We start from the raw sequence: 26,951 nt of genomic DNA on the forward strand, positions 1-26,951 counted from the left end.
ATTGGTAGGGCTATAATTCTGAAGGTTCTTGTGCTTTTTCCAACTTCTTGTAATTGCTGGTAATTCCCAGTTTTCCTGGCTTCCAGCCTCACTACTCCAATCTCCCCTCTGCCTTCCCATGGCCTTCTCCCCTGTCTGAGTGTCTATATTTTTTTCCTTACCATATAAGGATATTAAAAACATTGGGCTTAGGGTGCACCCTAATTTACACGACCTCATCTTAACTAATTACATCTTCAAAAATCATATTTCCAAATAAGGTCACATTCTCAGGTCATAGGGGACACAAAGGTTGAAAGGACACCTTTCAACCCACTATAATTTCTTAACTGTGAGCCTCAAGATGTATAGTAGTTATGACCTCCAAAAGTCTAGTCCTCATGTTCCTTGTCTTCTGCTGGGCAGAGGGGCACCTCTTGTCTTGGCCCCCACAATGACCCGATGGCTAATATGGAGTTCTGTTGACACACCCAGCGGGAACATGTTAAATGAGTGTATAGACAGCTGGTTGCAGCAGAGGATTCCAGAAGCAGCTGCCCAGCTTACAAGGGTGCTGGGGGGGAGGGTGACTGTTCCAGCTACAGAGCAAGTTAGAGGTGGAAGACCCTGGGGAAGGGAGAGCTAGTTTCTGGACGGCTAGTGATAGAGTGTGCACAGCTTGCTTTCTGTGTGACAGCCTGTGTCAGTCCCCTTGATCTCAGCTTTGGGGTGTTGTAGGAGCATGGGATGTGGATTTCCTTCCGATCCTTTGCAGAAGCTGCTCAGAAGGTGGCCACCCTGTGAGGTCACCATTCTCACAGACCTCCTGCCAAGTAGCAGAGGTTCCATACAGCAGAGTAGAATAGCTGGTTCTTCTCACAGGGGGTGGTGGGAATACCCAAGTCTAGGGTATCTGGGCAGCAGGAGAAGGTAGGCACTGAGGTACATCCTGGTCCTAGAGGAAACAGGCTAAGGGGATTAGTGTTAGTCTTCGTTCATCTAGGCCTTCGGACCTTTTCAGAAATATCCATCCGTGAGTATTGAAGAGGTTGTCTGTGGTTAAGGGTACTGCTCTTGGGTTGGGGATTTAGCTCAGTGGTAGAGCGCTTGCCTAGCAAGCACAAGGCCCTGGGTTTGGTCCCCAGCTCCGAAAAAAAGAAAAAAGAAAAAAAAAAGAGTACTGCTCTTTCCAAGGGTCTTATTTTGGGTCCCTGTGCCCACACGGCTTGTCACTGCCTGTAATTCCAGCTCCAGGTTATCCAATGCCCCCTTTTGGCCTAATCATGTGCCCACATACACATAGTACACGCACACATACACATAAATAAAAATAAATCACTTTTTAAAATTTGGTCTTTCAACACAGGGTTTCTCTGTTTGGTGCTGGCTCTCCTGGGACTCTCTTTGTAAACCAAGCTGACCTCAAATGCACAAAGATATTGCCTACATCTGCTTCACAAGTGCTGAGAGTGAAGGTGTGGTCTACCAAGCCCAGCAATGTCTTTTTTTTTTTTTTTAAAGGACAACAACAACAAACGCTCATCAGTGACCACAAAGGCCTAGGTCACAGGATCCAGTGGTCTCCACCGTTAACCCTCTGAGACCCACCAAACGTTCTCCCACACTAACAGATGTGATTTCACTAGTCCCAGTCCCTACCCCTACCGTCCTGGCATTGCACGCTCTGAAGCCTGGCTTGCACTGTCTCTAGCTCTCTCCTACCCTTTTAGCCACATCACGGCTCCTCACACACTTGGACACTCTCCCCGCAGTGTCTGACCCCAAATAACCTCACATCTCATGAGCAGCTACTCAGCGCCTGTGTCGTCCACGGTCGCTTCTCTGGCATGGGAACTGATGCTGGGCGGTTATCTCTGCCTTCCTGTCTCCTCACCGGCTCCTCTAATCAAATTTTAATGTCTTCAAGGGGAGAAGACTTTGTTCAGCAATTCAGTTCAATGGTTATTACATGGTAAACTAGGAAAGCGACTCTCCTAGGGCCCTTTAATCACCTGAGATCTAGGCCTGTGGAGGCTAAGTACTGACATTAGCACACAGCTCAGAGGCCCTTCTGACACTGAGATGAAGAAAGGACTTCATTTTGTCACCGTCCCTCCCATTTCCATCCAACTATCTGTTTTCTATCCATTCATTTTGTATCCAACCACACGAATAGCTATTCTAGGTGCCAAGGAGACAAATCCCAGACACGACGCTACATAAACCATGCCATGTGTTGGTGCTGTTGTAATATATTTAATAACTTTGTTAGTTCTTATTATGACCCAGCCACTCGTCAACAATCAAGTCACAGTCTTATCAATTTATTTAATTGCACAGTTGCTGGGCGATTAACCCTAAACTATTTTTCTACACTAGACTGGTTATTTCCCAGTTGTGCTCACCAAGTTGCTGTTTGAGTCTCGCCTGGGTTATTTCTGCTCCATCAGTCTGTCCTCAGGATGTACTTCTCTCCCTTGTCCAAGCTATGGTCCAACCATCTAATGGAGACCTCCTGCTCTCTCCACTTTCTTTCTCTTTCTCTCTCCTAGCAGTTTCTATCTGCAATCCCCAGCCTAGTAACCAGAGCCACGCCCACCTCTATTCTCCCCAGTAATCGGCTGCCAGCCCCTTTTAAACAGTCAGAGAAGATTGGCAAGCAAAGTTTACACAACTTATTTTGGTGTATGTGAGAATATACTCGTCAGAACTGCAACCAAATCTTGGGGGCCAGTGTTTAGTATCTGAATACAAAGCGGTACCAGACCAACCCCCAACATATTAGGAAACAGTGAAGAAAAATAAAAACAGGGAAAGGAAAGACAGAGGCTAAGTGGGAGACAGTCTTCACCGAGGTGGCTGGAGGAACCCCCACAGAGATGCAGTATCAGAACACAGTTGTCTGGGAAGAGCACACTCTAAGAGAGCACACAAAGCACAGTGAGCCAGGAGGGAGCCTGGGGTGGTCCAAGAAGAACACGAGTTCCCAAGTGTCTGGACAGAGCGGGCAAGGTGGCATCAGAGAGGAGAGGAGGTCACAGGGGAAGCAGGGCAGAGGTGTGAGCCTCCGGGTCACTCACTGTAGGGCTAGAGCTTCTCCTCTGCGTGAGGTAGGAAGGTCTGGGGTTGGTGCACTGAGGATGGACATCCCTCCTCCCTCTGGCTATGCAGCACACTCAGGGGTATGGGAAGGGATGGCTGTGTGGTCCTTTTTTAATGTTGACTTTTTTTTTAAAGATTTATTCATTTATTATATATAAGTACACTGTAGCTGTCTTCAGATACACTAGAAGAGGGCATCGGATCTCTTTACAGATGGTTGTGAGCCACCAGGTGGTTGCTGGGAACTGAACTCAGGACCTCTGGAAGAGTAGTCGGGTGCTCTTAACCACTGAGCCATCTCTCCAGCCCGTGGTCCTTTTTTAGATGGCCCTTGAGAAACACTGGCTGGAAAGGAGGCTTCTTGTCATGTGCTCTCAGTCGGGAGATAGTTGCTAAGTCAACATCTGTCTTCTCTCTGGGGATAAAGGTGACAGGTTCTTCAGGAACATAGAGCAGGTACACCTAAGTTTGAGGACCAGAGAGGGAATCCCTAGGGGATGAGGCCCAAAGCTGAGCTCTGAAGTACGATCAGGGATTGGCCTTGGGACAGGAGTGACCTGAGACTGGGATCGTGGGGACTGGTTAGAAGTGCAGTGATCTGCAGGCCTGGGTGACAAACATCTAAAGAAGGACTGGATATGGACCCTTTCCTGGAGATGTCAACCTGGGAGATAGGTCACCACCATAGGGTTTGTGTCTTGTCATGCCACTCAGTGCAGTCTAGACATGAGTAATTGAGGTCAGAGACAGACAGACATCCATGTGGCCTGAAGACATTGTGAGGGGTGTGGGAGGATACATGGCTAACAAGAGGAACAGGTAAGGCTGGAACCTATAGAAAAGCAGAGGGAGTACCAGGTATAAAGACCATCACAACGTCTGTTATGAGATCGATGTTTAAGCCCTAACCCAAGTGCCTGGTTTTTTTTGGAAGTGGGGCCATTGTGGCTGTTGCTAGTTGGATTCCTACTGGAGAAGGGTAGGCTCTATGTCCAAAATGGTGGCTTCTCTCTGGGAAGAGAAGGAGGAGAAGGTCATGTGAAGATGGAGACAGAAACTGAAAGAGGCAGCTGTAAGTCAGGGGTTCCCTGCAGACACAGGAGCCAGGGAGGCGAGACAGGTCCTCCCCTATAAATGAATTTTTATTCCTTTTCTTTCTTTCTATTTAAGATTTATTTATTATTATTATTATTATTTTTTGGTTCTTTTTTTCGGAGCTGGGGACCGAACCCAGGGCCTTGTGCTTCCTAGGTAAGCGCTCTACCACTGAGCTAAATCCCCAGCCCCAAGATTTATTTTTATTCTTCTGTGTGTGTGTGTGTGTGAGAGAGAGGGGGGGGTGGAGAGAGAGAAAGAGAGAGAGAGAGAGAGAGAGAGAGAGAGAGAGAGAGAGAGAGATTGTATTTTACATATAGGTGGGTGTCTAAAGAATAAGAAGGGTTGTAGAAACTGTAGCAGGCGGTTGTAAGCTGCACTGTATTGGTGCTGGGAACTCCACTCAGGGTCTCTCTGGAATAGCAGCAAGCATTCTTAACCAACAGCCATCTCTGGACTCTTCCTTTTCTTTCTCCCCCCTCTCTCTCTTTTAGATAGTGTCTCAGGTAGCCCTTACAAGTCTGGAACTCACTGAATAGCTAAAGATGACCTTGAACGTTTGGCCCTCCTGCCTCTCTGCCTTGAGCACTGGGATTACAGACTGTGCCACTACCCCTGACTTTATGTAGTGCCGCAGATTAAATCTAGGACTTCATGCACAACACCCTGAGATATGTCACTGTCCCCTGCATTTCTACCTTTTGAAGTCTCTAAATTTGTGGTGCTTGGTTTTAGAGACTTTAGGAACTAATGCAGAGCTGTATCCAGGCTTGGGTGCAGGGATGTGGCTGATGTCCAGGAGGGACTGAGAGGACCCTAATAGCAGGTTGAGCTATAACTTGTTGTTATAGCCCACTCAGCCCCTCAGATCCAGCTTTGTGGCCCTCAGCATTGACTGGGGAGGGTCAACCAGGATCAGGAAGCGTAGAATGTGCACTCACTCTAGTCCTGCCCTTGGCTTTGACCTTCCTCCCCTAGAGTGAGCCCCTTAGGAACTAAGGAATATATGGCCTTCTGTGGCTCTGTTTGGCCACAAGGCTGCCAAAAACAAGGTATGTAACAGATTAAGGGCCCCCTGGTGACAAGACCCTCCTCTGGTTTCAGTATTTGAATAGGTGAGGTTGGAGTACCTAGAGCTCCGGTTCTCAGTGACACTGAAAGCCACCAGAGAAGGCGCCTGTTTTCAGACTGATCTGCCTGTAAAGACTCCTTCCTGAAGGGTTACATGTCCAGAGAGAGAGTGTCCAGAAAGCTGGCCTGAGGGATATTTTCCAAGGGGATGTGTCTGAGATGCTGGATCTAGGCCACTTGGGAAAATCCCAGATTTCTGGAGTGGTCTGCTTTAGAGTACGTTAGACATGTTTGCTTATGACATTCCAGTCTTGGAAGGGATAATTCAGGGCAACGGTTAGATCTGCTCTAGAACAGCAGTTCTCAACCCGCAGCTTGAGACCCTTTGGGAGGTTGAAGGACTCTTTCACAGGGGTCACCTAAGACTATGAGAAAACACAGATATTTACAGTATGATTTATTACTAGCCAAATTACAGCCATGAAATAGCAACAAAAATAATTTTATGTTTGTTGGTCACCACGAAATGAGGAACTATATTAAAGGATCTCGGCTTTAGGAGAGCTGAGAACCACTGGTCTAGAGGCTCTGAGAGTTGGTACTTTCCAGGCAGCACACAGGTTAAGGTTGTCCCTTTGCTCCAGTCACCAGACTCTTCTGATGATGAGGAGTGAGACGTCAGATCCCACTAGTGACTACAGATCCCACCTCAGCTGTTTGTGGCTGGTGGCTGGAGAGAAGGAGCTCTGAGTAGAAAGACCTTCTCTAGCCTCTTGACTGAGCTCCCAATCCCAGAGGGTCCAAAGGAGCGAGGTGAGGGGTTAGCCTTGCACCTCCTGTCCAAAGTTGGTTCTGCTGTAGCCACTCAGTGCATTTGGGGTTTGTCCAGGTGTCACTGCTCTTCTAGGTATAAGTGCCACAGATAATGTTCGTTGGATGTTCTCAGACATCATTACAGTGTTCCAAAGGGGTCACCAAAGCAGGGTATTAGGCTCTGCATTTTGTCAGTGTGTCAAGGGACATCCCAAGGCAACATTATGGTTCGGGCCCAGACTGGGAAAGTGTTAGATCTACATCCCAAGCTGGAGAACCAAGCCGACTTCCTCCAGCCTCCTTAGGTTGGGAAAGAGGTGGGTTTGGTCTTATCGCTTCCTTCATGGCCAAGCCCCAGTGACTCCAGCCCAAGGCGTCTAGAGAGAATGCACTCCCTTGGTTCCATGGTCTTTCCTCCTGGCGCTCAAGAGTTAACCCTCAGTTCTGCCAGCGTCTTTCCATGCAGAACCCAGGGAGGTGTGATTCCTTCAGGCTGGGAGGTGGGGAAACAGGGGAACCAGACTCCAGCCCCTGTCTTCCTCAGACTCCACCCTGCACCTATTCCTCCTTCCTTGTCCTGGCCACTGGCTTAGTCCTTCCAAGGTGAAGACATTATTATCCATGGCTTCTTGTGAAGATATTTATGCTGATCTCTGGAAAAGCAGCTTTCAGTAGAGCACCTCTTCTATGAGTCCACTCTAAGCAGCAGGACTGAATCTTTCTTGTTTGTTTGTTAGCCCAGGCTGGCCTCAAACTCCAAGACCTCAATCTTTAGATCCTCTTGTCTCCACCTCCCAAGTACCAGAATCATAGTCAAGTGCCGCCACACTTGGTTTGTGCAGTCCTGGGGATTGAACCCAGGGCTTTGTGTGTGCTGGGCCAGCCCTCTATCATCTGAGCTATACTCCCAGCTCAGGACCCAATGCTGTGCTTCTCAGAGAGATATTCATCTTTCAAAATAAATAAGCAAGTCAGGTGTGGTAACATACACCCGTAACACCATCACTTGGGCTAAAGCAGAAAGACTGCTATGATTTCTGTGTGTACCAAGCCTCCCAGAACTATATGACAGGAACAAAACAATTAGCTGGGCAGTGGTGACAAATGCCTTTGATCCCAGTACTTGGGAGGTACAGAAAGATCTCTATGGGTTCAAGGCCGGCCTGGTCTATAGAATGAGTTCCAAGACAGTCAGGGCGACACAGATAAAGAAACCCTGTCTCAAACGACCCCAAACAAAAAAGCAAACAAACAAAAACCAAAACCACACAAAAATAAAAACCAATTGTCTGGGCCTGGTGATGGATTAGGAACTTAAGACCAACCTTAGCTACATAATGAGTCTGAAGCCACGCCATGATATCTGAGAGCTTATGTCAAAGACCAACAAAGCCAAAAGAACCCAACCAGCCAACTAACCATCCAAAACGAACAAACATTGTCTACATCATGAACCCCCTGGCATCTACCACAAGCCCTACGAATCTGCCGATGGTCAGAGGATTTATAGCAATTTCTCCACAGATCTCTCAAACCAAATATTCATAGGAACTAGGTATGAGGTGGAAAATAAAGTTATTCTGTCAATTTGGTGTACTTTATATTTAAAAAACAAGTGTGTTAAAGTTTTTGATCTTTTTCAAGGGAGACAAAGTAGGTGGGCTGGGAATCCCCTGTTCTGAGGTAAAGGTGGCAGATCTCTGAGTGTGAGCCAGCCTGGTCTACAGAGTGAGCTCCAGGACAGCCAGGGCTACACAGAAAAAAAAATCTGTCTCAGAAAGTAAAAATTTAAAAAAAAATGAGGAGGAGGAGGAAGAGAAGGAAGAAGAGGAAGAAGAGGCAGAAGAGGAGGAGGAAGAAGAGGAGGAAGAGGAGGAAGAGGAGGAGGAAGAAGAGGAGGAAGAGGAGGAAGAGGAGGAGGAAGAGGAGGAGGAGGAGGAGGAAGAGGAGGAGGAGGAGGAGGAGGAGGAGGAGGAGGAGAAGAAGAAGAAGAAGAAGAAGAAGAAGAAGAAGAAGAAGAAGAAGAAGAAGAAGAAGAAGAAGAAGAAGAAGTTGTTCTAAGCTAAACATGGCTCTGTTATTGCTAAGTAGAGGTGGGAGTGAGGATTTGGCTTAGCACAGGGACAATTTCAACATTGCAGGGAGCTGGGTTCTAGAAGCAGATGCTGCCAATGGTTCTTGTGGCCTCAAGGCAGGCGCTTTTTAGGGTTTTGCTTAGTAAAGTTAGAGTAAGCAGTTGGTCACTGAGATGATTGTCTGTGACTGCTGTTGGGTCCTGTCCCCTTGCTGAATCGCTGAGGGCCAGGGATGAGCCACACTGGTGGGATTGCCTTGACCTTAGAGACTCGGCCATGAAGCCAAAGAAAACCTCCATTGCCTCTTCTACTGGACCCTGTCTCCCTGAGGAAGGACTAGAGGCCAAAGGAGGCTGGTTCTGGGCCCTGGGAGGACATAGACAACCTTCCTCTGGCAGAAACTTCTCCTTGAAAGCCTAAATGGCATCAGCTGGCAGCCACATTGTTTAAATAAATAAACTAATAAGTAAAATGAATACATTAATGAACACTGCAGAAGAGGCTGCTGGTCTAGGTTTGCCCAGCCCAGCAGTGTCCAGAGACGAGATGTGGAAGAAGGGTCGGCGGAAGGTAGAGGGTGTGAGATAGAAGATAGAGGGTAAGAGAACAGCATCATCGTGGGTTCTAACATTTCCCTGGTCACTTTGGATTCACAGCCCATGAGAAGCTGACATGAGAGCCAAGGGCGGCTGGTGGGACTTGGAACTCCCGTATGCCCCAAGGCCAGCAACGTCCTGATAGTGTAGAGCCAGGAAAGACTTTCCCCCTGGCACCTTTATTACTACTGATGGTTCATCTGCATACGTGTGTATGAGTGGGGGTCAAAAGGAATTGTGGGTGTATGTGCCTGCGAACTTCATAGTTTCAGACCAAGTGGATGAGAAAGCATGGAGGAGAATGACGTCACCCTATCGTTAGTGAAGACTGCTAAGAAGCCAGCACATGCCTTCAGTCACAGCACTCGGCAGGCAGAGGCAGGTGGATCTCAGAGTTCTGAGTTCAGTCAGTCTGGTGTTTACAAAGCAAGTTCAGGCTGACCAGGGACACAAAAGTAAGAGTCTCCCAAACCCCCCAAAAGAAGAAGTCCTAAAGAGACCATCTGCAGTGGGACTTGCATTGAGGTGACCTCCAAACAGATCAATAACAAAGCTCTTGGGTTCTGAGAGCTGTTCTTTGGGACAAAGCTCCCTGGTACTTGGTGCTGAGGAAGATTTAGCACTGGGGGCCTCAGGCCCTGGCGTTACTGGCCCAACCCCAGAGCCTGGGTTCAGGGCTTGAAAAGCGTTGCAGGTGTGGTCACACCGTTCCCAGGAAGAAGACGCAGGAATGGCTTGTGGAGCAAATGTACTCTGTTTCCTGTGTCTACCTCCTCATTTCAAGGGAGATCGATAAACCTTGCCTTTTCTGTCTGAGAGGGCCGTGAGGAGGATCAAAGAATAAGGACCCCAAACTCTCTCAGGGCCACGAGGGCAAGACAGGATCTTGCTCAGAACTTTGCACCCGTGGATCAGACAAGTGAAGGGCTGCCATCTGGGAGCAGAAAGGAAGAATTGTGAGTGTTGATCTTCTTCCTTCCTCCGCACTCTAAACCGGGCAGACACACTGAGGGAGGCCTTGTCTTTAGACTTTCATCTCCCTCTCCCCTTAGGTACATCCTGGAACCTCGGAGGTTCAGTGGGAACACTAGACTGAAGGCCACAGGGCAGGGCTCTGTCCCAGCCTGACCTTGTCCTCTGGCCAGCCCTTAAGCTGCTTCCCCCTTTCCAGCTGGACTCATAAGGCCCTCGGAAACTCATCTCCAAGTCCACAGGAGGTGCTGTGGAAGAAGAGAGGAGTAGAGGAAGCAAAGTTAGGGTGCTTGACTCTGGGGAGAAAAGAGAAGAACCCAGCAGGATGGGGGAGCTACTGCTGGGATGTGGGATTGGTAACACAGCAAAAAGCTTAGATTTCCCGAGAGGGCTGATGGTAGATGGGTGTCCAGAGAGAGGTAGCACTGCTTGTGCCGGGCTGTGCCTGAGTGTGAGTGACCTGAGGTGCTGGGTCCTCCCATGGGCCTCTGGGAATGAGCTGGGGGCCTGCTATTCATGTGCCCTGACGTCAATGCTCCGGCCTGGCCAGAGCTGAGGTGGCTGTGCTGGCAGTGATTCATACAGTATGATAGTTCACATCCTGAAATGGAACCACACTCATTCCACTAGAACTCAGCCCACCCAGGGTCCTCTGTGTCCTCTCAGCCCTCTTCCCTTGGGCACCAACAGGGGCTCAGGCAAGAAGCCAGGGAGGGAGGAAAGGAAGGACACCGGCCTCGGGGCTCAAGGAACTGAGCATCAGATGTGCCTCCCACCACAGTCCAATGCTTCCTGAGGTTGAGCTCTGGGAACCCTAAGAGCACAGCTGGTTTCATAGAAAATCTTTCTGCCAGAGCAGTTTTAGCCTGAGAAAAAAAGGTCCTGGGGGCATCAGTCTTTCATTCTAAACCATTTAGCAGACATTAGGGCAGGTTGACTCTAAGAGGTAAAAATCAGAGGTCGGAGATATCAATGCATATATACCCATAGTCTGGTATCTAAAAATGGAAACACAGCAGTCTGAAGGCCACAGGTAATCCCTCAACCTCTGGTTTCCCATGCTCTTTTGGATGATGCCACTCTCATTGGAGTCAGGAGTTTCTTTTGAGAATATCATAAAAATAATAAGAAGTCAGACCTAGAATCTATTTAGCACAGTATCACCACTACAACCGTCATTGTCGTCATCATCATCATCAACAACATCACCATCATCATCATCACCACCACTGCCACTACCAACATCATCATCATCATCATCATAGAGCAACAGGAGCCTGTGGAAAGGGTTAGATTCATCAGAGGAACAGCTGGTAACTACTGCTTTTCCAAGGAAAGATGCCAGGTTTTGGAGCCTTACCCCGAGTTGGGAACTCCCAGTGGGGATCCTCTCAATGTGGAGGGGCTGGGAATAGAAGCCTTGGGGTCAAAATTATTTTTCTTTGACGCTGCAATGGCTTGTAACTGTGGGACCTGTGTGCTGGGATTACTGAAGATACTTTGTTGTTGCTGGGGCTGCATCCTGGATAATTTAAATGTGAAGGGGAGGGACTAAGAGTCAAGGACAAGGTGATTCCATGTGTTGAGAACCCCAGGAAGGGAGCAGAGAGGAAGTGGTGGCGATCGGAGCCTCCCGATCCATCGTTTTCTGTACATTGGTCACCTGGGTATTACTGATCCGTGCGTCAGTGGCCCGAGCTCTCTGTCTCCAGAGAGTTCTGAGGCAATGCTGAGGAAGAAGCTGGTTTCTGGGCCACAATTTGAGTAGTGATAGCCCTGATTAGAGGTTAGGCCTTTCCAAAAGTCCTCAGTCTGTTATTAGCTATGTGACACCGGAAGGACCCAGAATGTTAATCTCAGCTATAAAAGAGACATAAGTAATACTTGTTTACCAGAAGCAGGTCACTCTAAGTCTTATGTGAGACCGAGATGTTTCCTATTGCCTGGCGTGGTAAATAATTATGACTGTTTCTCCCACATATTTATACATCTTGCTGCCCAGAGGACTGTCAGTCTCCTTAGGTTAAACCAAATTCCTGCCACAGATTCTTCTCAGGGACTAGGGAGCTAGAAACGCAGGGGAAGGAGTTGGGGCAAGTGATGTTTAACTCCCCCTGCTGTGACCAAGGGACTGGGAATTCTTACTGGTACCTACATGTAAATGCAGACTTCTTCTAGAACTTCCTCTAGGGCACCCGAGGGTCATACACACTGGGAACACACAATTAAAACGCAAATTCTCCTACCCAGGAGCCAGGTTCATAATCCTGGAAAGGGAATAAACATAGCAGGGGCTGGGTTCCCGTCAGAAGGTTCCTGTATCCCCTGAATACATCATGGACCAGGAGTTGGCATCTCTGTGTTCTGGTCACCTTCTAGTCACATGGTGACCGTGTATGTGTCTGTGGCAAAGCAAAGACCATCACCAATTTAGGTTTAGAATCTTCCAGACAGGATGAGTGAGCTCATGAATGGCCACGTACACTCGCGTGCTTGGGGTAAAGTTTTACACATTTTTATATAGGGCTCCTCTATAATAAGTGCCCCAGAGCTTCCCATCCTTCAGAGGCTGGCACAGGTTGGCTAATCATGGGAGCTAATGAGTAAACAGCCATCCCTGAAGGCTGGAGAGTGCCCCTGCCTTTTGAGAGCTGGTAAGGACTGAGGCACCTAGAGATGAAGAGTTTTTACCTCAGTGAAGGAGGCCCTGCACGCACTAGGCTTAGTCTAAGAGGGGGTGCCTTTGCCAGCACAGAGGTGGAGAGAGAGGTCTTAGCCACACTGAAGCGAGGAGCCCACATCCCACCCTATTCCCGTGGGGTTGCAGTTTTCTCTGCAGGCCTCCTCTTTAAGCAGATCCCAGTTTGGGAGAGAAGATCAGAAGGGCTAGGCCCAAGCTTTGCTTCGTACCCCATTTTCCAAAAATATCCGTCTTGACCCTCGGTGGCCGTCTCTGTCGTGGACTGGGCCCCTGTTGTTCTGTTCTCCCTGTGCCCTCTGCACTGTGGGTACAGTTGCAGGACCTTAGAAGGGGATCCCCTCAGAAGGGGTTGGCTGAGGCCACTAGGAAGCCCAGGCCCTGCCCACTTGGGATGCCTCCTCCTCAGGCCCTGTTTCCTCTAATCTGAGGCAGGGAGGCCAGCAAATGCCTGCCCTTAAGGGGACAGGGTTAGATGTGTGACTTGACAAAGCTGAGAGCCACAAGTAATCCCCTAAGTACTCTGCCTTGTAACCTAAGATTATCTGGTCTACGAGCACCTGTTTTCACTCCTTCGCCGATAGTAGTATAAAAAGCTTGCTGGTTAATGACTCTAGGAACTGACAGGGAATGGAATGAACTCACATTTGTCCCATCTTGGAATATCTCCTCAGGAGCCAGGTGGCACGTGCCACGCCTGCTCCAAGGTTGAGGAAGGGCTGGAAGGGCTCACCCAAGTTTCTCTCCATATATAGTCATTAGGACCCAGGGGGGAAGACTTGAAGGTCAGGGTCACTTGGCAGCTCTTGGGTTACTACAGAAACTAACACCCTTAGTGGTGGACGGCAGGTCAATCCTTTACGCCCTACTCTGGAGACCCTACAGGCATGGAGGGAGGCAGGTGATCCAGAGGACCCGAGTTGGGAGGCCTAACACTGGACAACCAGGCACATATGGCGCTTCCTGCAGCGGGAGCTAGATTGACGTAGACTCTTGAGAAACAGGGCGGTGCCAACCCTGTGAACTGACCAATCATGTTCTAACCATTTAGAACTGCAAGTCTCTGCTTCGGGTGGCACGGAAGATGTTGGCAATTTGTTGGAGAATCATTTCTCTGCTGGAGACGCAAGTCTAGAGGAGAAAGAAAGGGCGCTTTATGCAGATGCGGCCCCTGGAGACAAGAACCTACTCCTTCACTACCCAGACGGCAGGGAGGCTGAGAGCTTCGAGCAGCCTCCTGCAGGGGCCCCTTCCACTGCCAACGGCCAGGGCTCCGAATCCGAAGCTAGCCTGTCCAATTCCTCAGCTGCAGAGTCAGCTCCACCCGGGGATGTCGAAGGGCCCGGGGAGGAAGAGGAGGGCCCACATGCAGCAGGCACCCTTCCTCCGGGAGGGGCTGAGGGGCCAGAAGAGAGGCCAGAGTTCAGTTCTGGAGAGGAAGCAGGACAGGAGGAGGCTGGGGTGGGGCTCCCCACAGAGGGGGCTGCGAATATGGAGGCAGAAGCACAAGAGGAATTGCAGGGGCGCTTAGGAGATGGGCCTATGGAAGAAGCAGCAGCCGGGGCAGCAGAGCCTGTAGCTCCCCAGTCCACAGAGGGTGAAGAGGCAGAAGGTGAGGGCAGCATAGGCTCTGATCACCAATCCACAGAGCTAGATGGAGCCCAGGATGCCATACCCGCTGGAGAGGACTCAGACGCTGACGTGGCTGCCGAAGCCAGGGAGGAGGCAGAGGACCAGCCCGAGGACCACTCCCTGCCGTCAGAGGATGCCGCACCCCCAGGGCCTGATCACCAGCCCACAGACCCACACGCAGTCTCTGACATGGCATCTTCCGAAGTAGGGGCAGAGGAAGACGCTGAAGACTCAAAGGCTGAGGTGGATGCAGAAACTGGGGAGGAGGCTGAGGACCAGGGGGAGCCTAGACCTAGCCTGGAGGCTGGCTCAGCTAGAGAGGCCAGTGAAAAGTCCGAGGACACCCAGAGTTCCGAGGTGAGGGAGACAGAGGGCCAGGCATCAGGGATGTCGGAGGAGGACCTGGCTGAGGCCTCCTCTGAAGAAGAGGGCGGTGAAGAAGATGGAAGGGAGAATGGAGGACTTCCATCTAAAGAAGAGTCTGGAGAAGACAGTGGTGACGGAGCTAGCTCAGAAGAAGAGGGGAGCACCTCCGGGGAGGCTGCAGAGCCCCAGAAAACACCAAGAGCCACAGGACATGAGGAGGAAGGGGCCCAGCTTGATGTGGAAGATTTGAACACAGGGTCCGAGGGCGTCAAGACCCAGGACACAGAAGCAGAGGCATCTGAAGAGAGACAACAGGGGAGAGGGAATCCTGTAATTGCTCATCAGGGTAGGAATTAATTCCTCAGGGCAAAGAATCTCCAGCCCACACATTCTTTATGGAAATCTTGTACATTGTGGGACGAACAGGCTGGGTGGAAGAACCCCTGCTTAGTTCTGGCCCTTGGATCAGTCTAGAGAGTCCACTAGGGCACTTCCTTAGCCGCTTACCTCAGTGTAGATGGGTCTATTAAAGAGGCTCCAGAAGGACCTGGCTACTTGTGAGTTAGGGCTGCTAGGAGTGGATCAGTCTTATAGACAAGGGGACTGATGGTAGGTTTATGGTCCTGAGATTGGCTGGTGGAGGGAAGCGTAGGGAGTCGGAGGGGCAGGTTAGGAACCGCAGGCACTCCTCTCGTGTGCCAGAACCCAAGTCTGCTCTTGAAGACCTCCTATGTGAGGTGTCAAAGTCAGGAGTCAAGGGGTCAGGATCATGATGTAAGAACCCAGGCTGCTGGCAGCCTCCAAGTGTTCCTCCAGAGTAGAGCAGTCCTCTGAGGACAAGGGAAGGGAAGGAGAGGGGCTGAGTTGTCGGGCAGCATCAGGGGTGATGTGGTTAGGGCCCGCAGCCCTATGTGTGTGGATAGAAGAAACTGGCTTTCAGTGTAGAGGCTGCCATTTGCTCACTTTTCCAGATGGCTTCCTTACAGATTTCCTTAAAGCTGTTCCCCCTTGAAACAGGAGCTTATGTATTTCAGGCTGGGTTTGAACTCATTATATAATGGTTAAGGTGGCCCTGAGCTCCTGGTCTTCCAGCCTCAGCCTCTAGAATGCTGTGAGATTGTAGGTGTGCACCACGGGCCTGCCTTCTTACAGAACTTAATGTTCATGTTCTCTTTATGCACTCATGCTTTCTACAACGAGGTAGGGCTGCAAACAGTGAGCTTTCCTTATCCAATCTGGATCTGGGAGCAGGGACTGCCTACACCCTGCACAAGGCATGCAGACACTGGCTCCCCTCTATCCACAAGCCTAAGTGAACTCTTCTAATCCTAGATCCCTGACTAGGCAGCTCTGCTAGACATGAGTGACCTCAGAGGCCAGGGAACATGCACAGCCTCCTTCCCAGGACTCATCAGTTATGGGCATCGCTCGTTTGCTTTGTCAGTGGGACAGCCGACCTGTTGGTGGCTGTCAGCACATACACTCACCTGCCTGCAGTGGTTCCTTCCACCCATTTCCAGTCTGTGTTATCCTGATACGATGTTCGTTCAGTTGGTCTTGTGTGTGAGCAGTCTCTCAATGGCTTTCTTTACCCTGGAATCAAAGCAAATCCCAGTGGTGGTCTTTAAAGATGTCTAGTCAGCTCCTGGAGCACCTAGCCCTCTCCTTGTCAGGCAACCTGTGTGGCTCACCATGGAAAATTCTTTCTTTTCTTTAGTGTAGCTCAACAGCAGATGTCAGGGGAGGGCTCTCTGGCTTCCCCTGATAAACCTGCAGATACTCTCCTCAGACCCTCAAAGCCACCATAACTTCCTCACTACTCAAAATTACCACATAGTTTAAAGACAGCTCACCAGTGCACTCCCATTAGACTGCAGGACAACTCCCTAGGGGTAGGGGCTGTGCCTGTGTGAGCCTCACTGCATTGCCAGCGTGGCATTTGCACTGGGCATGTGGTAGGTGTCCAATTTGTTTTACTTTTTTGAAACAATGTCTTTCTATCCAGCTTGGCTCAGCCCCAGGCCTTAAAATTTACTTGTCTTGCATCTAGAGTGCTAAGATTATAGGCATGTGACACCACTTCCTGTGTTCTATGTAGTTAAAAAAAAATAAACACAGTAAATGGGGCCAGGTGGTAGTTCATCAGCCTCCTGGTTTGTGTTCTGTTGTGATAAAACACCAAAAACAACTTGGAGGAGAAAAGTTGTGTGGCTTACAGACTACAGTCCATACACTTGAGGGAAACTGAGGCAGGAACTGAAGCAGAGACCATGAAGGAACACTGCTTAATGACTTACTCCCCCTGCTTTGCTCAGCCTGCTTTCTTATATAACCCAGGCTCATCTGCCTAGGAATGACGCCACCCACAATGGGTGGGCCCCTATATTCAATTAAGGGAATCAGGACAAATGAGGCTCAGGTGACACTGGTGTGTGGCAAGTTGACACTAAATCCAACCACCACAGACAGTAAAATGCTCACTTCACAACTGTGAGGACCTGAGTTCTCCAGTACCCACCTAAAATGCTGAGTGTGGTGTTGTGCACGTGTAATCCTAACACTGGTGAGCAGAGACACACAGATCCTCGGCTGTTTAAGCCTCATTGTTGAGCCCCAGCGGCCAGTGACAGACGTTATCAAAAATAAAAGGCAGATGAGTACACAAGAGGAATAGATCTGGAAGAATGACACTACGGGTTGACCTCTGACCCCCACATGCCCACACACATGATTGTGCACACTCTTGTGAACGGGCATGCACAGGTCATGGGTCTTCAAAGTTGTGTATACCTTTAAAATCCAATCAGTTTGGCAACTTAGTTCTGCATCTTCTTCTTCTTCTTCTTTTTTTTCGGAGCTGGGGACCGAACCCAGGTCTTGTGCTTGCTAGGCAAGCGCTCTACCACTGAGCTAAATCCCCAACCCCAGTTCTGCATCTTCTTGAGGCCCAGCCCTTCTCCATGCTTGTGAGGCTCCAAAGCAGCGCTACTCTATGTGAAGCTGAAGCTCACAGTGCTACTGGCTTAGTTTCGCTGACCCCGCGTTGTCCGTTTCTCTTCCCAGAAGAGGCGGAGGATGTGAGCGAAGAGGCTCCCATGAGGGATCGCTCCCACATCGAGAAAACCCTGATGCTGAATGAGGACAAGCCAGCGGACGATTACTCAGGTAACTGGGGAAGGGAGATGGGCTGGGATCCAGGCCACCAGAGCTCTGTAGTTCTGAGGCCGGGGTTGGGGGTCGGGGATGCGGGGCCCAGGCCGGAGGAGGAAGATAGCCAAGCTGAGGCCGCAGTGTCAGAACAGGAGGTAAACTTCAGAGCCATCACCTGTGCATCACCTGTGGGATGCACCCTGCCACCCGCCACCTGCCACCCGCCACCGCCCTTGGGCAGGAAGGATGGCTTGCTTTTGGTTTTTAGTTGACAAAGCTCGTTCGTGTCTCCTGTTCTGTTTTGCCCCTATAATGAACCGAGGAGTTCAGTGGGGGCTTGTTGTTCTTTCTTAACTGATTAACTAGTCGGGCTCAGATTAATACAGCGGTTCGCTCTTGGCAAACAGCCAGAGCACAGCAGTGCAAGGACTAGATCTAATCTGATTATCACTCCTTACACTGCCCTCCTGTGCTGCACATGCCCCAAAGCTCTCAGTCGCACCCTGGGTTTCTGCTTCTCCAGAACATGGGGCATGTCCCAGGAGGGTTGTGCCACGGGCCTGCTGGGCACCTGGCCTCCTTACCTTCTAGACCTTGGCAGCATAAACAGGGGCAAAGACATAAGATTCTCATTGCCCAAGGAGAGAGCTTTCAGTCAGGCTGAAGGCAATCTCGTTTTTCTGAATCCAGCATTGAAGTGAGGAACATAGTATAGGGTTTATTTAATTTTTCCTGAGACCTGTCTCATGTAGCTCAGGTTGGCCTCAAACTCCTTATGTAGCAGGGAATAACCCTGAACTCTGGATCCCTCTGGTGGGGAGCATAGGTGTGAAGTACCTGCATTCTTTTTTTTTTAATTTTTAATTTTTTTTATTGGTATTTTTTAAACTTACATTTCAAATGTTATTCCCTTTCCCAGTTTCAGGGACATAAGCCCCCTATCCCATTCCCCCCTTCTTCTATGAGGGTGTTCCCCTCCCCAACAACACCTCCCTTTCCCCCCAACATTCCCCTACATTGGGGGGGGGTCCAGCCTTGTCAGGACCAAGGGCTTCTCTTTCCATTGGTGCCCAACAAGTCCATCCTCTGCTACATATCCAGCTGGAGCCATAGGTCAGTCTATGTATAGTCTTTGGGTAGTGGTTTAGTCCCTGGGACCTCTGGTTGGTTGGCATTGCTGTTCTTATGGGGTTGCAAACCCCTTCAGCTCTTTCAATCCTTTCCCTAATTCCTCCAAAGGGGACCCTGTTCTCAGTTCAGTGGTTTGCTGCTAGCACTCGCCTCTGTATTTGTCATGCTCTGGCTGGGCCTCTCAGGAGACAGCTATATCAGGCTCCTGTCAGCAGGCACTTCTTAGCTTCATCAATATTATCTAGGTTTGTATGTAAATGGTCTGTATACCCATGTGGGGCAGGCTCTGAATGGCCGTTCCTTCAGTCTCTGCTCCAAACCTGCATTTTGTTGTTGTTGTTGTTGTTATGGTGCCAGGGATTGAACCCAGGGCTTTGTGTTTGTGCTAGGTAGGTACTTTGCCTACAGAGCCATATCCATGCCCAACAACAACAGCTATTATTATCATCATCATAGACAGTGTCTCACTATGTGACCGCACTGGCCTGGCACTCTCCATGGTACTCTCCATGTAGACCACAGTACCCCTGGAATCACAGAAACCCAGCTCTTCTGTCTCTCGAATGTTAGGATTAAAAGTGTGTAACACAGTGCCTGGCCAAGATTTATCTTTTCATTTTATTTAAAAAATATCTCAGGAGGCTTTTCAGATGAGGTAGGAAAATTCGTCTGAACTGAAGGTTTCTGAGGGTGGGGTGTGGACCAGCTCCTCCCTCAACACAATCCCTTCACCATCTCGGGCTGCCGATGGCTCTTCTCACCAGGGAGAGATAGAATCTATGAGAACACTGTAGGCTGAGGAGCAGCCTGGGGCGGCCCTGCCTGAAGCTTACTCCTTGCCCCTCTCTCCCAGCGGTGCTGCAGCGGCTTCGGAAGATCTACCACACATCCATCAAGCCCCTGGAGCAGTCTTACAAGTACAATGAACTTCGACAGCATGAGATCACAGGTACAGCGTCATGGCCCTGAATCCAGCTCTTACCTTTACCCACCCTGGTGCCCACATAGGCTCCTGAGATCCATACGTAATGTGTGCCAGGACTCCAGGAGCTGACCCCTTCCTGAGGGGTGGAGGACTGAGACTCAGGCCTGGGAAGTGGCCTCTCCTACAGGAGTGAGTACTGTAAGAGTTTGCCAGAGAGATTTCATTGCTAAGCACTTTGTCTCAGCAGGAGGCATTTTGATCGCTAGGGTCCAGGTCCCCGTTTACACTGGCTTCCACATGACCTAGATTCTTCCTTCCTCTTTATTGTTCCTCCTGGCAGGCCTCCTGTGTCCTGGACGATGGTGAGGATGACCATGATGATGGTGAGGGCGATGAGGACGATGAGGGTTTTCGAGGCAAGGTCTCACTATGTAGCTCAGGCTGGCCCTGAACGTCTTGAATCTTAGAACCGCCTGCCTTGGCCTTCTGAGAGCTGGGTTTACTCATACACATGACTGTACCCAGAAAGGGCCTGGGTCCTTTTAAAACTTGGTTTTCAAAATAATAAAGTAAGACATACTTGTTTCAACTGTATTCAAATAATATAATTAAGCCAGGCAGGATGGCGCATAACGGTCATCCTAGATTTGGGGAGGCACAGGCAGGGGAATTGTAACTGTGAGGACAGTGAGGCTACTCAGTGAGTCCTGGGCTACGACATGGCAAGACCCTGTTCCCAAAATACAGCATCACACTATGACAACCCTCCCCGCCCCCACCATTTGATTCTTGATCTCCAATTTATCCAGTTCTACTCCCAGAGACGCCCGCTATCACAGTTTGTTATCAAAACAACAGGATGTAATAGATTCTTCCAGACATTTCTTTTATATCTATGAGCATAGAAACGTCTTTTTTCTTCTTACATACATGGAATCATGTTATTCCAACTGTGCACATGTAAATATACATGCATGTATATACATGTACATGTATGTGCATGCATGCATGCATGCATGCATGACTTATCCTTATTCCCTATTGAAGCTTCTTGGCCTTGTCTTCTAAGAAAACGCCAGGTTCTGTACAACCAGCATCCAGTTCCTGAGGGAGAATAGGTGATTTAAATTCGCTAGGACTTTAAAAATGAAGGCAAATAGCTGTGAGTTCGAGGCCAGCCTGGTCCACAAAGTGAATTCCAGAACAGCCAGGGCTACACAGAGAAACAACAAACAAGTGGGAGCTAGTGAGATGGCTCAGCAGGTAACAGCACTTGCACCCAAGCCTGAGAGCCTGAGTTCAGTTCCTGCATCAGCTCCTGCGAGTTGCCCCTTCTGACCTCTGTACACATACCAAGTTGTGCACACTCCCTCTACACACACACACACACACACACACACACACACACACACACACACACAGTGTTCCGAAGCTTGGCATGATAGCTAGGCCTATAGTCTCAGTACTTGTAAGGCTGAGGCAATAGGATGACTAAGAATTTAGAGCCAGCCTGGGCTACAGAGTGAATTTCAGGCCACCATAGGCTTTAGAGTGAGATGCTGTCTGAACAAAAGGAAACCAAACCATTCCAAACACCAGCATAACCGCTATATATTTTGTGCACAGGTGTTTGGAGGACATGTTTTGCTTGCCTGTTTGTCAGTAAAATAGTACAGTAGAGGGGCTGGCAAGGTGGCCTAGTGGGTAGGCGCACCTGCAGCTCCGACAGTCCCTGGGCCTGCGTGGTGGGAAGAGAGAACCAACTCCCGTAATTTATCCTCCTGCATACCCCAGCCCCACAAATACATGCTTAAAAATTATTGTAGAACACTAGAATCAAGCATTTCGATCATTGATAGAAAATTGCCTTGAAATACTCCAATCTGTATTCACAGGAACGTACCGGAGAATTCTTTGTTCCACGTGGCTTGGCCTCTTTAAAAGTGTCGCTCGTTTTTTCAGTGCTGGGAATGCTGGGGACACAACCCCAGACTTTAGACGTGCTAAGGAGGTGACGTTGCTGACCTGCACCCACAGCTACTCCTGGTTTAAAGCTCTCATAATTGTGATTTTTTTTTTCTTTTCAGTTCTGGGGATGGCACCCAGGGCCTTGAGCATCCTAGGCAAGTGCTCTGTGACGGAGCTATGACCCCAGCCCTTGTTTTAATTGTGACTCATATCACGAATCTCTCCCTGTGTTACCCGGCAATCTCCGCACTACCTTGAGGCCTGTTGAGTAGCAGTGGTATCTGAGGGCATCCATATTCCTACTCTACAGAAGAGAAACCTGTTGCCCAGGCAGTGCTGGTTGCCCTGGCCACTGTCAGGACTGTGATTCTGTTTCTTTCCCCAGGGAGTAAAAACCCTGTTCTGTCAGTTCCTATACTGTTCTTACAAACCTAAGAGCCAGCCGCCCTCTCCTGCTTCTTAGAGCATATGCAGACCTGGTATGAGGTAACAGAATCTGCCAACGGCTGGCTTACTTCTGTCCTCCGGACTTGCCTTCTCTCCCTACTCTGACACCAAGTGTGGCATGACCCTCCCAGAGGAACTCCAAACTTAAAGCCTCAGTGGCCAAGGGGCTGCCAGCCGCCCCTGGATTGGCTCTCAGCGAAGGCCAATTGGCTCTTTTCTGGCTTCCCTTTCTGGACTTGGCTTCTCTGTCCTAATGTCTTGCCAGCTTCCTGCATGGCCCCTGTCCCTCAAGCTTATAACTGGCCTCCCACATATGCCCATGATGCCCTCTGCTGTGTAGAGTTGGAACAGCAACAGCTGAAGCTCTGTCTCATAACCAGCACTGGCTTTTTGGAAAACTTCATAACTGGGCATAACCCCCTTGACCTGCTTATCTACCCTGTCCCCAGGCTGAGCACTTCTCGTGTAGATTTACACATAAGAGGGAAGGGCCAGCCTATGAACTTGTGCTCACCTTGTGGAAGACATCATCTTTTAGGGCTTTGCTTTACCCCCAGAGGAACAAAACCAGTACGCCCAAAGGCCACGTGCAGAGGGGAGTCACACTGCACACTGTTCAGAAAAGAAGGGACAGTGGTGTATGCAGTGCGTCTTTTTTTTAACAGTATTTTTTTAAGAATTATTTATTTTATGTATATGAGTACACTGTAGCTGTCTTCAGACACACCAGAAGACGGCATCAGATCCCATTACAGATGGTTATGAGCCACCATGTGGTTGCTGGGATTTGAACTCAGGACCTCTGGAAGAGCAGTCAGTGCTCTTAACCTCTGAGCCATCTCTCCAGCCCCTGCAGTGCGTCTTATACACAGGCAGCTGACACACGCCAGAAATTAGCATCGGTGTCCAGGGTAGTAGTACGCCACTATAGATAATCCCAGCTACTCTGGAGGCTGAAGCAGGAGAATCACTTGATTCTTGAGCCCAGGACTTTGAGAGCAGCCTGAAAAATATAACCTCACCTAAGAAAAGAAAAAAGAAAAAAATCAAACCAAACCCTCGCCTGCCCAGCTTTAGTTGCCTAATAGTTCTGGCCTAGACCGACTGGGGCTTTTTGTATTTCAGACTTTTGAGTCAGCAAGTGAACAAGAAGTCTAAAAAGAAGGGCTGTACTTTGAGGTCTATGTGCAGGCTCAGGAAGACAGAAGTCTAGAGAGCCTATGTGCTCAGTGGAGCTCATTCAGAAAAGAAGTTAGCGGACCAGAAAGCAGCAATGAGAAACCACATCTCTGTCTGCAGGCTCTCGCTGCTTCTTTGCTCACATCTGGTTTTCTTTGATATGTCTGCAGTGATGGGGACTGAACCCGGGGCCTCACAATACTGTGCAAATGCTCTGCCAGTGAGCGCCCTCCTAAGGCCCCAATCCGTACTCTGGAAAACACTAGAGAATTCCGCTTCTCACACACCCCTCTCCCCCAGTAGCCTTAGCAGGGTGTGACTCCTAGCATGACGTCTTGGAGGACCTTGGCCTCGGGGCCCAAGGCTCTAAGGGTTTCAGAGTTTGGTTTCAGACCCTGGGAGACGTGTCATGGACTAAAGAGACCAGTGTGAGCTTGAGGTGAGGATCTGAGAAGCCACAGTGAAGAGACGAGGAGAGCTGCAAACAGGCAGAGGCTGGAGTTCCGGTGGCTCAGCGTTGTGCATGTCTCTCCCATGTTCTTTTTTTCTCCTCTGGTCCTTCTTGCTGCAGATGAGCTCATCTTCTTTCCATGTCCTCCCTTACTACTGACCCAGGTAGCCAACTTCAGTCTTTCTCAGTGTGGAAGTTCTGTCCTTTTTGTGAGCCATTCTCTAGATTAAGTCAGGAGGCTGCACCCAGCGTGAGCACTGAGCCTGTAGGTATCAATCCAGCCACCTCCTCCTTCGGGTGCAGGCAGATGTGCCAAGGATCTGGAAAGGTCACAACAGTGGTTCCTGGTGCCTTTGTAGTGGATGCTCTTATGAAGCAGGATAAGTGGCCCCTGACCATTGCGAAGTCTGATCCACACGGAACCCCACAAGCTCTGGATGACAGTGGGGGAAATGGGGATGCGGATTGCTTTGGATAACAGTGCTGCCCCTGTCAAGTAAGAACTGATGTTAGGTCACTTCTGTTTCTAACCCCTGTTGTCCGCAGACGGGGAGATTACTTCCAAGCCAATGGTGCTGTTCCTGGGACCGTGGAGCGTTGGCAAATCCACCATGATAAACTACCTCCTTGGATTAGAAGATACTCGATACCAGCTTTATACAGGTGAACATTTTGGGAGGGGGAGCGTATAAATTGTGAAAGCAGATGAAAAATTAAAGCACTTGCATGCCTTTAACAATGTTAGTGAAAAATAACATGTAAGAAACAGAAGCTCGGCCACCTCCACGCAGCCTTACTCACAAAAGTCCCAAAGTAGAAACAACTCAAGGGCCCACTGCTGGATGAAGGGATAACCAACATGTCGTCTGTGCATACAATGGAAAGGAATGCAGGGCCGGGGAGAGGGTTCCGGGATAGGGGGCTCAAAGTCAGGTCCTCTAGTACCCACATAAAAGCCAGGTGTAGTAGCACACACATCTGAGATTGCAGAACTTGTATCGGGAGATCGGGGTTGGAGATGGGAAAGTCCCTGAGCGCTAACTTGACTTATGCAGCAGTGACAATCTCTCCCCTGCATCAAACAAGGTAGAAGGTGAGGACACCCACGGTCGTCTGTCCTCAGACTTCCACCCCTGTGCCGTGCAACTCTCTCTCTCTCTCTCTCTCTCTCTCTCTCTCTCTCTCTCTCTCTCACACACACACACACACACACACACATTTGCACAGATAGAAAGGGCTGAACCATGTATGTTGTCAGAACACATCAGACACATCCTTGCCACAGCACAGATAAACCTAGAAAACAATGTGCTAAGCAAAACAAGCCAAGCACTAAAGCAAAGACATGGTTTGAGTCACGTCTACTCATATGAGGTGGCACAGCAGGAAAACTTCAGAGACAGAAGAGAATAGAGGTTGCCCGGGAAGGGATGGGGAGGTGCTACGCAGGGGAGGCCGTTGCAGTGTGGGAAGACGATGAGGTCCTGGAAATGGAGAGGGAGGACAGCTGGCTTCACGACGATGTGTACGATAATGTGAATTTATTCAGTGCTACTGAATGATAGGCTTAAAGATGATCAAAACGGCGAATGTTATGTTCTGTGTGTCTGGCACAATTAAAATGCAAGAGGCAGGCAGGAACCTAGCAAACCTGTCCTATCTTTGTGGAAGTCCTTTCCAAGACTCTTTGGTTGTTCGCTCCCCCGCCCCCTTCCAGTAGTCTGTTCCTCAGTGTTTGCTGTTTTCTACCCCTGCACTCAGGTGCTGAACCTACCACCTCTGAGTTCACTGTCCTCATGCATGGGCCCAAGCTGAAAACCATTGAGGGCATCGTCATGGCTGCTGACAGTGCCCGGTCCTTCTCACCACTGGAAAAGTTTGGCCAGAATTTTCTGGAGAAGCTGATTGGCATTGAGGTTCCCCACAAGCTTCTAGAACGAGTCACTTTCGTGGATACTCCGGGCATCATTGAGAACCGCAAGCAACAAGAAAGAGGTAACTTAGGGGAAAGGGGATATGCTGAGCGGGGAAGACCACTTGCTCTGCAAGCATGAGGACCCTGGTTCAAATCCTCAGTGTCCATGTAAAAAGTCAGGCAAGGTTGCCTGTGTCTATACCTCCAGTGTTGCAGGGGATCCCTGGAGCTCTGTGGCCAAGCTAAAATGAGAGACCTGTCTCAAAGAAATGAGACAGAGGGACGTAAAGCAAGACACCTACCATCCCCCTGTGGCCAATATATGCACACTTATGGACACACACTCACCCTTACAAATAACACACACACACACACACACACACACACACACAGAGAGAGAGAGAGAGAGAGAGAGAGAGAGAGAGAGAGAGAGAGAGAGAGAGAGAAAGAGAGAGAGGTCATTTCTGAATAGCAAGAGCTCTGTTTTAGGACACTGTGACCAACAGAGGTAGGCTGGCAGAGAAGAAAGGATGGTTGATGTTCTCGACTGAGAGACGAATTCTCTTCTTCACTGCTTCTCATTGTGGCTGTGGTGACACTTCGGGGTTTGGAGTGTCTTGTTCTCTGCTTCCTAAAGGGCTGAGTTTGGAGATGGCCGGTATTTTCCTAGGGGGAGTACTGTTCTTCTCTGTAAGATCTAAGAGATGTCCACGCTAGGAACAAGTTGTCTTTCCTGAATAGTGGAGGGCCTGGGCTAATTGTGTCCTGGTGAATGGTGAATTATATTTGAATTCTGGCTAAGCTGGGACTTGGACTTACTCTCCATTGAACATGGCCTACATCTCTTCTTCTCCTAATGTCTGTTTTGTCGGGCCTGCTTCAGCCTAAACCTTCATTAGGTATCCCAGAACCCTGCTTGCCTTCGGATGACACGGGATTGCTATCCTAGGCCTGGTAGCATGAGGCCATGGCACAGGGATCTCTGCACTCGTGCCCTCAACAGGGCAGCCATACTAACATATGACCAAATGGCAAATCTCAATGTATGGTTACCACCTGCATCTGGGTTATAACCAGACCTGGTTTATTAGTAACAATGTGATTTATAGTTAATGACAACCTTTTTATGCCCCATCATCAATCAGATAACTTTATGCATTATTTGATTGGTAATTATATAAAAAGAATCAGTGTTCTCAAAACTGTTGTATTAGTCAGGGTTCTCTAGCAGAACAGAAATTATAGAATGGATCTATCTATCTATCTATCTATCTATCTATCTATCTATCTATCTATGTATCTATCTATGTATCTATATATCTATCTGTCTATCTATCTATGTATGTATCTATGTATGTATCTATGTATGTATCTATGTATGTATCT

The 26,951-nt window shown here is 49.3% G+C and overlaps 1 protein-coding gene across 4 annotated transcripts in view; it reads left to right on the top strand.

Moving 5' to 3' along the window:
* Srl (sarcalumenin) overlaps nucleotides 1-26,951 on the top strand; it is a 44,142-nt gene that overhangs the window by 12,258 nt on the left and 4,933 nt on the right. Inside the window, exons 2-7 of one of the 4 annotated variants that reach the window (XM_063268900.1) lie at nucleotides 13,453-14,745; nucleotides 17,463-17,564; nucleotides 19,534-19,629; nucleotides 21,693-21,728; nucleotides 24,197-24,313; nucleotides 25,412-25,645. In XM_063268900.1, coding sequence (XP_063124970.1) covers nucleotides 13,453-14,745; nucleotides 17,463-17,564; nucleotides 19,534-19,629; nucleotides 21,693-21,728; nucleotides 24,197-24,313; nucleotides 25,412-25,645 — 1,878 coding nt within the window. The remainder of the gene's footprint in view (nucleotides 1-13,452; nucleotides 14,746-17,462; nucleotides 17,565-19,533; nucleotides 19,630-21,692; nucleotides 21,729-24,196; nucleotides 24,314-25,411; nucleotides 25,646-26,951) is intronic. The other 3 variants (XM_063268901.1, NM_001371633.1, NM_001371781.1) reach the window with 3 other exon arrangements.

The sequence above is a fragment of the Rattus norvegicus genome, chromosome 10 (assembly GCF_036323735.1).
Source record: "Rattus norvegicus strain BN/NHsdMcwi chromosome 10, GRCr8, whole genome shotgun sequence".
Classification (NCBI taxonomy): Eukaryota; Metazoa; Chordata; class Mammalia; order Rodentia; family Muridae; genus Rattus; species Rattus norvegicus.